This window comes from Sinocyclocheilus grahami, unplaced genomic scaffold (genome assembly GCF_001515645.1).
Source record: "Sinocyclocheilus grahami isolate Dianchi unplaced genomic scaffold, SAMN03320097.WGS_v1.1 scaffold1977.1, whole genome shotgun sequence".
Taxonomy (NCBI): domain Eukaryota; kingdom Metazoa; phylum Chordata; class Actinopteri; order Cypriniformes; family Cyprinidae; genus Sinocyclocheilus; species Sinocyclocheilus grahami.
Genome location: NW_015507156.1, coordinates 34,888 through 45,264, shown reverse-complemented (window position 1 = coordinate 45,264; position 10,377 = coordinate 34,888). Strand labels below are relative to the sequence as shown.

The following is a 10,377-nucleotide window of genomic DNA, read 5'->3' as shown; positions in this document are numbered from 1 at the left end:
AATGTAGCATTACGTCACGTGTTCACCAGTGGATCCTCTGCAGTGAATGGGTGCCGTCAGAATGAGAGGGAATGGGTGCCGTCAGAATGAGAGTGAATGGGTGCCGGCAGAATGAGAGTGAATGGGTGCCATCAGAATGAGAGTGAATCGGTGCCGTCAGAATGAGAGTGAATGGGTTCCGAGAGTGAATGGGTGCCATCAGAATGAGAGTGAATCGGTGCCGTCAGAATGAGAGTGAATGGGTTCCGAGAGTGAATGGGTGCCATCAGAATGAGAGTGAATCGGTGCCGTCAGAATGAGAGTGAATGGGTTCCGAGAGTGAATGGGTGCCATCAGAATGAGAGTGAATCGGTGCCGTCAGAATGAGAGTGAATGGGTTCCGAGAGTGAATGGGTGCCATCAGAATGAGAGTGAATCGGTGCCGTCAGAATGAGAGTGAATGGGTTCCGAGAGTGAATGGGTGCCATCAGAATGAGAGTGAATCGGTGCCGTCAGAATGAGAGTGAATGGGTTCCGAGAGTGAATGGGTGCCATCAGAATGAGAGTGAATCGGTGCCGTCAGAATGAGAGTGAATGGGGGCCGGCAGAATGAGAGTGAATGGGTGCCATCAGAATGAGAGTGAATGGGTTCCGAGAGTGAATGGGTGCCATCAGAATGAGAGTGAATCGGTGCCGTCAGAATGAGAGTGAATGGGTGCCGGCAGAATGAGAGTGAATGGGTGCCGGCAGAATGAGAGTGAATGGGTTCCGAGAGTGAATGGGTGCCGTCAGAATGAGAGTGAATCGGTGCCGTCAGAATGAGAGTCCAAACAGCTGATAAAAACATCACAGTAATCCACACCACTCCAGTCCATTAATTAATGTCTTATGAAGTGAAACGTTGCATGTTTTTAAGAAACAAATCCATCATTAACACATTTTTTTATTTAAACTGCCACTTTTAGCTTAAACACGAGTTCTCTAATCATAATATTGCTTTCTCCAATGAAAAAGTCATCTTGTCTGAATCAGGAGAGAAATATGCACAGATCAAGCACTGTTTACAAGCCAAAAACGGTTCTAAACAAATATGTTGTTGAATTTTTATGTAAGAGGACAACGGGGGATGGACTTCTTCACTGGAGGAAATGTTAATATGAATTATGCACTCATTATGGACTCGTATTTTGGCCCGAAGCAATGGATTGAAGTTAAAAACGTCTTGATGTATTTGTTTCTTACAAACATGCAGCTTTTTCATTTTAGAAGACATTAACTGATGGACTGGAGGGCTGTGGATTATTGTGGTGTTTTTATCAGCTGTTTGGACTCTCATTCTGACGGCACCCATTCACTGCAGAGGATCAAGTGACGTAATGCTAAATTTCTCCAAATCTGTTCCCAAGAAGAAACAAACTCATCTACATCTTGAATAGGCTGAGGGTGAGAAAATATTCAGCAGATTTTCATTTTTGGATGAACTATTCCTTTAAGACATTGTAGAGTATAAGTTTCTATGTTCAGGGTGGCGCAGGCGTACGTCAACCAGCGCAAGCTGGACCATGAGGTGAAGACGCTGCAGGTTCAGGCCAGTCAGTTTGCCAAGCAGACGGCTCAGTGGATCAACATGGTGGAGAACTTCAACCAGGCCTTAAAAGTACACAAGCTTTTTTTAAATATCGATTAATGCGGGATTGAAATGATGGCTAATTTAGTGTTGCTTTTGGGGAAATGTGCAGATTTAATGGCAGATTATTCCTTTACAGGAAATCGGAGATGTGGAGAACTGGGCGCGAAGCATTGAGATGGACATGCGGACAATCGCGACAGCTCTGGAGTATGTGCACAAAGGCCCGGCTCAGCCCACGACTTCATGAGCAGATGGACTCTGATGGTCCAAAATGGACAGGCTTTTCCTCCAGATGTTGGTGAAACTTGGACACTGTTATTTGAGACATTTGTGTCTCATTTATTCCAGTAAAGAATTGCTGGAGCAGCTGTTTATTTCTGATTTGTTTTATTTTTATTTTCGTTTTACATAATATTAATTTGCTTGCATAATAAAAAATATCTATTGTGCCATAAGTTGGAATGTTTTATATCACATTTTACCCCCAAAAGTTCCCATGTACAGATTCGCTGTCCTGCTTCTAACTTTGACCAGCGTTTAACAAGTGTTTTCCATTCAGCCTCAGTAATGAACGTATAGTACCAGAATTACACAATTTCCCTGCCCCTTTTTAGCTTTTATAGACGTAACAGTGAGCTGAAATAGTTTTATACGTTTTTGTGGGATTTCACGGTTTGTTAATTTTTACTTAACCCATGTTAAGCCGTGCACACACTGTGACGCTACATAATCCACATATACAACAAGGTCTTTCAGCCTCAGGATTAACATAAGGAGAAAGAGTAAAACGTTAAACTAAGACAACGAAAAGAAAGAGTAGAATGTGGCTGTTTAAGTCCAGATTTCACATGTTTGCCCCATGGGACTGCATATGATTTTTAGCTTGATTTTCTAGTTGTTGTTTTAGGTCTTCAAGACCATTTTTATCATGATTTTTAAGCATACCTGTATATAATTTTGAAACTCATATGGAATATATATACATATATATATTAGGGGTGTAACGGTTCAAGTTTCTCTAGCATTTTGGCTGTGTGGTTGCAGAAAGATGCACGGACGCAGACACAACAGCAACACCTGTGCTGTGCAATAGTGAAAGTTGTCACTCCAAATGTGTATTTGAAGGTTTGTTTTTTCACCAAAACATATCATCCATAACCTTTTTTAAAACTGAGATTATTTGCGGTACAAATGCGTACCAAACCGAGGGTGGCGAACGGTATGGTTCAGTCTTTTACAGAGAACAGTTGCACCCCTAATATATATATATATATATCTCTCTCTCTCAGAGTTATCAGTCTAAAACCATAAAATTAAACCGGGTTAAACAAACTAAAATCATCAACAACAAAAAAAGATCCTTACTTGAACTAAAAGCTGAAATAAAAACAACAACAAAAAACTATTACTATATATTATAAATAAAATTATAACTTATTTTATTTCAGCTAGTTTTCTGATTTTGATTGAGTTCAACTTGATGTACTAAAATAAAAATATAATAAAAAATTACTATGAAATAATAAAATCTATATAGATATATAAACTAATAAAAATCACAAAAACACGCATTACGAAAACGTTAACTAAACGTAAACTTCGAATTTATAACAAATACTGATTAAAAAACTATTATCTTCCTAGATCCATATGATAAATTATTTGTATATATTTCAATAAAAATAATTTCTATATTGTGTAATATTATTAATTACATTTGTATTTCTATATAATTGTATATTCTAATTTCTATTATTATTATTAATATTTGATACATACTAATATTCCATGTAGTCTTTCCATTATTATGAGGTCTTCACGTATAATCATTTGAACAAAAATAGAAATGGTTTAAAACTGCTGTAAACAAAAATGTCACACTAATTTCGCATTACTGGACGCTTCTGCCATTGCTTGAAGTTTCCCGTCAACCTCCCAAAAACTAATTCAAACAACCTAAAAATAAAATGAATTGGCATGATTCTCCTTAAAAGTTCCTCCCAGCCCAGCTATTTGTGGATGACGCTTACACAAGCACACAAAAATGCCCAAACGCCAATCCAGTGAGATTGGAGATTAGAAATTGCGGCCCTGTCTGAGAGGATCAGCTTTAGGGATAAATCTGAGACGCAGACCCACTTCAGATCACTCACCAAACGCGCTCAGGACCTCCAGCTCCAGAGCCAAGAAGGGAAAAAAGTAAGTCTGATAATTGACTACTTTAACTGATAACAGAATTTCTTATTTTTACAATGTGCATTAACATTTACTTAAATGTGTATGTTTAAATAAGTATTCATTTATAGTATTAAAAAGAGGATTAATTGGTTTTAGATTCTCTTTTAAAATTACAACGTTTTACTAAACATTTTTTTACTTGCGAACATGTAAAATGTATTCATTTTGAATTATTAATCAGGTTAATTTGAGTAATAATTTGATGTCCTATGATTTTTGTTACAAATAAGGTAATTTCTTTAACGTAAGGGTCTTCAGTTTAGTTACTGGACTATGGTATGATTGGTTTAAAAGTTTAAGTTAATAATAATTACAATTCTTTAGCAATTTCGTCACATAATCTAAAAAATTATTGTAAAATATTGTATGCATACACTTTTATGCATTTATTATCGGAAAGCACATGAATCATTCTTTGATAAAAGTCTTTTCTAAAAGCACGTTTGTTTGATAATTAATTAGCATACATTCCTCAAAGCATAATGTGCAAATAGGGTCTTAAATGGTTTGTTTTGTCCGATTTGTTATGTGGTAACAGAGATGAATCTTCAACATTTCTCTTTGCTAATTAGTCCCTGTAGCTAATAGGTTTTGAGCTCTGAGAAGCTTATAGTGCTTCTGTGGTGCTGGATTTTCAATTTTACAGCATTCTCTAAACCTTTACATTGATGCCCAAGTCTCCCTTTGTTTCATAAGAGCCTTAGCTCAAGATTTCTCATGTGCTCTGAAAAACGTATGTTACGTGTTACGTATGTTAGCGCCCTGTGACTACATAATCTAAAACCAAAGAGAAGCTGTGTACATGGGTCAATAATGTTCAATAAGCATGAAAATACCATATTACATCATTTTATTTAAATATTTAAAGAAGTTTTTATATAAGTTCACAATACCTTTTTGAACTGGTGTTTGTTAGATTATGGTGCTCTGATGCTTCATAATTACACCTGCATTATGTTTTTCTTTCTTTTATGTCATTGGCATTCTACCAAAAAGCAATTGTTTACAAAACATCTTCGCAGAATCACTCAGGAGGCAGAAACGATGTACGAGTACTTGAGGTAAGAATGTGTCTGACTAAAATACTATCAAAACAAGCAAATAAACCAACAAAACTCATAAATATGTCAATTTTGTATGCATTTTGTGCTTACAGTAACAACTGTACATGCACATACGTCTTGGGTGCATTCGTGCTGCTGTGGGTTCTGGTGTGGTTCTACCGGGACAACCTGGAGATCACCAAGGTCTCGGAGAAACACGTTTTTGTGACAGGTTGCGACTCTGGGTTCGGACACCTACTGTGCAAACGCCTGGACAAACGTGGTTTCCGTGTCCTAGCCGGGTGTCTCACGGAAAAGGGTGCAGATGATCTGAAAAGGGCGACGGGACCTTTCCTGAAGACCTGCATCTTGGACGTGACCAGCACAGCTAGCATTCAGAAGGCTTTGGAATGGACCAAAAAAGAAGTTGAAGATAAAGGTGTGTTTCAGGTGAGATCTTAAAATAAGTTTTAGATACAAGTGTGACATCTTTGCTCCCAACTTCCCAGGACTATGGGGACTCGTGAACAACGCCGGACGCTCCCTTCCCATGGGTCCATCAGAGTGGATGAAAATCGAAGACTTCGAAAACACGCTCAAAGTCAACATGACTGGTGTTATCGAGATGACCATGAACTTCTTTCCTCTTGTCAAAAAAGCCCGTGGACGAGTGGTGAACGTGGCATCAGTGTTGGGAAGAGTGGCAGCTAACGGCGGAGGGTATTGCATCTCAAAGTTTGCGGTGGAGAGCTTCTCTGATTGTCTCAGGTATCACACGTCAATAAATACAATGGTTTTTATGTGGCTGTAGTATTGTTTCGACCTTTGAAACCATTTACCTTTAGTCTTTAAAGAAAACCTCTTGATTTTGCATTCAATTTCAGGAGGGACATCCAGAATTTTGGGGTCAATGTGTGCATCATCGAACCTGGTTTCTTCAAGACACAGGTGACCAGCCTGGAACCTATCGAGAGGGAACTTCATCGCCTCTGGAACCAACTGACGCCTGAAGTGAAGGAGAGTTATGGAGACAAATACTTGGATAAATGTATGTTATTTATGCCAACAACTACTTTTCTCCATTTCTCCAAACATATAGTCTTAACTGTAAACATTCCATAATGCAGTAGAAGAACCGTTTTTGGTTCCCCAAAGAACCTTTCAGTTGAAGAATTCTTAAAAGAACCATAGTGTGAAGATCATTTAATTTTTCTACAATAAGAACCTTTTGCGCACTGAAAAAGTTTCCATGGATGTTAAAGGTTCTTCATAGAACCATCAATGCTAATAACGTACATTTATTTATAAGAGTATAGTCCATTTAGACACTCTTTGTCTCTCCAGATATCAAGATCCAGAGGCTGATCATGAACACCATATGTGACTCCGACCTCAGTAAAGTGACCAACTGCATGGAACACGCCCTGCTGGCCGTCCACCCAAGGACACGCTACAGTGCAGGCTGGGATGCCAAGCTCTTGTGGATTCCCTTGTCTTATATGCCTGCTTGCATTGTAGATATTGCCCTGAAGCTGGTGTTGCCAAAGCCAGCAAAAAGTGTCTAGATTGGGAAGTGATTGTAGGTCAGATATGTTTAACTCTTAACCTTTAATTTTCCTCTTATGATACACTGGATGATGCTCTATTTTGGGGTCTTACTAAGTAGAGTTTACAAACACTATGTGTCTGTAAATTTAATAGTGTATTTATGATGCAAAGTTATCTGGTAACTGGACACTATCAGTAATTTTGTATATTTATGAACCATTATGCAACGTAATTAAAATGTGCCTTGAAAATGCATCACCAGTTTGGTCATCTAATGTAGATGTGTTGCTAGAGTGGCCTTTGATGTTATATTTGTATGAAACGGTCAGCGTTACTGCTAATTAAGTTAATATAACTGTATAAACATAATTCAATAAATGTTATAAGAATATTTTCTATGCACTGCCATCTGTGCACCAATCTCTTCCCAGAAAGAAAAAAAACCTGCTTAAAATCAGCATATATGCTGGTTTACTGGTTCTAGCTGAACTTGCATAAAACCATCTTTGACTGGTTTTTGTTGTTGTGTTTTTTCAATACTGTACTTTGAAGGTCATGATCTTCCACCTTTTGGTGAGTTGAGACAATTTAACAACAAATACTTCTTAGTAAACAAGAATTATTCATTAACAGTTTGTCCCATGACGAAGGAATTATTCAACCGTTTTCCCTGACCTGATTCATAAGTTATCAAAGTCGCGCATGAGAGAACCCAGTAGATTGATTATCTCTTGGTCACGTCATCGAAAAGAGCTGTTCCGACGCTTACAATATAAAAAACCATTAAATATACACACTTCATATTTTATAGAGAAGACTACCTAGATAGCACACGTACCTCTGCAAGAGGTCTGTTAGAGATAGCTTTATCTGGAAAGCATCTGATGTGAACAAACATCTGACAGACATCTTTAAGATGTCAGTTTTACATACATTCTAAATCATAAACATCTTAAAAGACATCTTCTAAATGTCTATTTGACATCTGATAGGAAACGTCCTATAGACTTATATGAGCAAATGTAAACCATGATGTAAACCCTGATAGCACATGTACGTCTCGGAGACGTCTATTTAAAGGGGTCATATGATGCGATTTAAATTTTTCCTTTCTCTTTGGAGTGTTACAAGCTCTTGGTGCATAAAGAAGATCTGTAAACTTGCAAAGACTAAAGTCTCAAATCCAAAGAGATATTCTTTATAAAAGTTAAGAGTCAGTCACGCCTACCTAAAATCGCTTGTTTAAACACGCCCCCACATGTCTACGTCACTATGTGGGAAGATTTGCATAACGCCGCCCAAATGTTCACGCAAAGAATGAAGGCGTAACTTTTATTCTCGCTGTAGTATTTTTGTTACCGCCGGCGCCATGTTGTGGAGATGATGTGTGTTTAGTTGTGAAAGCGAAACTACTTTGTTTGGCCTTCCAAAAGAGGACGATATCCGTTCGTCATGCCTGGAGCTGATCCGAGCTGGTCGCTGAGGAAATACATCAACTTCGCGCTGTGGATCGCCGGATCGGCTTTCACCGTGGATGAAGCGGAGTCCAGCCAGGGGTCGTCACATGTGGTTGCTGCACGGCTGCCGGTCGCTCCTTCGTCGAATCCGCCGGCCGCACCGTTCTCAAGGCCACCGGCCTCCGCTCACTCAAGCCCGTCTTCCGCGGAACAACCTACATCAAAAAAGTGAGTCACTTCTACAATAAATGAAATAGTATATAAAAATAGTCATGTATAATAAAATAAACTAAAATACAATATGTTTGGTGTTAGTAGCCTATGTGTCATTTTATTTTATTAAAGCAGACACGTGACCAGTCTGTTTTGTGGACTGGAGGACATGCTTTTCTACACTATAACCGAAGGAGCAGAGAAAGTTCCTGTGTCTCATTTCATTTCTGTGAGTTTATTCATTGACACATACATACAGTATCATATCCAATAAAGGTTTAATAAGATTTAAAATTCTTTGCACTAGCAGTTTTCCAAGTCTATATATATATATATATATATGTATGGGCAACAGCTGGGAGCTGCTACATTTACTCAGTTGCATATTATAGGCTCAGTTACTATCAACCCCCTACATGTTTCTTCTGAAATCTGATTCGGTCATGAGAAGTCCGGACCAAAACACACATGGTGTCATCATTTATGTAATCATTTATAAGTAAAGTCAATAAACAGTATAGTATAATTGAAATTTATTTATTTTTATTAGATAAAACCTAATACAGCTTGTCAGCATATCGAATTTATATTTGATTATTGTATATTTCACAGGTGATGGAGTTTGTGAAGAAAATGACAGGCAGGGAGTATGTGGGCTTCAGCAACGCAACGTATGTCTTTCATTGTTCAGTTTACACTTATTTTGCACCCAATGCTATTGTTATTGACTTGTTTTCATTTCACCAGGTTTCAGTCTGAGAAGGAAACAGGAGACAGAAACTACGCAATAGGATACTACCTAAAAGAGAAGAAGGTTTGTTCTTTAGCATCTTTAGCAAACTAGCAAGATATTGTTGATCGTCTGCAAATGCAACCATGATGTCCTCCTTTACAGTGTTTTCCTGAAGGGGCGGATATGATAGACGCACTGGACTTTTATTTCCAGGTAGGCCCAGTTGACATTTTTCCATTGTTAAATCGAACGCTAAATAAACTGAACGCTCCATCAGAATTTTTCTTTCTGTCCCTCATAGTTGTGCGCCATAGAGGTCACATGTGAATCTGGCAGCATAATGGCCGCTACACTGGCTAATGGAGGCATCTGTCCAATCACAGGAGAGAGAGTTCTGAGCACAGAAGCCGTACGAAACACGTTGAGTCTCATGCACTCCTGCGGGATGTACGACTACTCTGGACAGTTCGCTTTCCACGTGAGTACAAGGATTGTCTCTATACACTGTCTGTCTTTATATGTAGTCAGAGTGTGAATTATAATGCTTTGAATCTGTTTTTATAAAAAATTGCTTATTTAAAATTTTCATTAAAAACAATACAAAACAAAAATTCAATACAAAAAAGTTTTTGCACAACCCTTGTTATTATACGACTTTCAATCTAGTATGACTTTCAAAAAATTATTTTTATTAAAAAGTGCTTATTTAAGATTAGTTATTAAAATCATTACTAATTGAAACAGAATTAATATTGAACCATGGACTATTTTAACGGTGTCCTTACTACCTTTCTGGGCCTTGAATGTAGTTGCGTTGTTGTCTATGCAGGGTCAGAAAGCTCTCGGATTTCATCAAAAATATCATAATTTGAGTTCTGAAGATGAACGAAGGTCGTATGGGTTTGGAACGACACGAGTGTCAGCAATTAATTACAGAATTTTATTTTTTTTGGTGAACTATCCCTTTAAGTCCCTTTCTCACTATTGCATTCTACTGGAGAAACGATATAAACTTTAACACAGTTAGCATGAAGTGGAAAGTGGTCTTGTGGACTGAAGGTCTATGAGAGAGCTCTAACCACAGAGCTTACATTCAATGTTACTGTCTATGGTGAGACAAATATGACTTAAAAACGTATATGTATAACTGGATGTGATGCTTAGAATTGTTACAAATAAAATGTATTTCACATCTACTTGTATTTCATGCCAGCAAACTATAGCCTAGTGGCCTTTCTTAATGAATTCATCTTTCTTAAAACAAATATGTAATGCAGACTTCATTGTTGGATCTGCCATTGCCATCAATGGTGGTAATGTTGTGTAGCTCAATTCTGGTGTCTGTGGTATTAATAATATTATAAACATCCACTGCATAGGGAAATGCAGGGAAATATCCTACTTTCCCTTTTGTCAGAGTTTTTCCATGTTACGGCAATATACTTATATATATACTTATATATTAATTTACATGTTTTCCAGCTCGTCTGCCTGTTCCTGTCATTACCACAGACTCTTTTCCCTCCTCCTCATCAG

At 37.8% G+C, this 10,377-nt stretch overlaps 3 protein-coding genes across 4 annotated transcripts in view; all 3 read left to right on the top strand.

Moving 5' to 3' along the window:
• LOC107573571 (biogenesis of lysosome-related organelles complex 1 subunit 1) overlaps positions 1-2,003 on the top strand; it is a 3,018-nt gene extending 1,015 nt beyond the window's left edge. The window contains exons 3-4 of the mRNA XM_016260003.1: positions 1,504-1,636; positions 1,746-2,003. Of these exons, the coding sequence (XP_016115489.1) occupies positions 1,504-1,636; positions 1,746-1,856 (244 nt within the window). The 3' untranslated portion in view covers positions 1,857-2,003. The remainder of the gene's footprint in view (positions 1-1,503; positions 1,637-1,745) is intronic.
• Positions 1-6,923, top strand: part of LOC107573570 (retinol dehydrogenase 7-like) — a 9,884-nt gene extending 2,961 nt beyond the window's left edge. The window contains exons 1-6 of one of the 2 annotated variants that reach the window (XM_016260001.1): positions 3,766-3,808; positions 4,844-4,908; positions 5,004-5,329; positions 5,400-5,658; positions 5,775-5,938; positions 6,235-6,923. In XM_016260001.1, the coding sequence (XP_016115487.1) occupies positions 4,892-4,908; positions 5,004-5,329; positions 5,400-5,658; positions 5,775-5,938; positions 6,235-6,455 (987 nt within the window). In that variant the 5' untranslated portion in view covers positions 3,766-3,808; positions 4,844-4,891 and the 3' untranslated portion in view covers positions 6,456-6,923. Of the gene's footprint in view, positions 1-3,765; positions 3,809-4,843; positions 4,909-5,003; positions 5,330-5,399; positions 5,659-5,774; positions 5,939-6,234 lie in introns of those variants that run through there. The other variant, XM_016260002.1, reaches the window with a different exon arrangement.
• Positions 6,924-8,718: 1,795 nt separating this feature from the next.
• Positions 8,719-9,376, top strand: LOC107573564 (glutaminase liver isoform, mitochondrial-like). The gene is made up of 4 exons (XM_016259992.1): positions 8,719-8,779; positions 8,856-8,922; positions 9,004-9,054; positions 9,143-9,376. The coding sequence occupies exons 1-4, from the start codon at positions 8,724-8,726 to the stop codon at positions 9,374-9,376; spliced, it is 408 nt and encodes a 135-aa protein (XP_016115478.1). The 5' UTR covers positions 8,719-8,723.
• Positions 9,377-10,377: the final 1,001 nt, after the last annotated feature.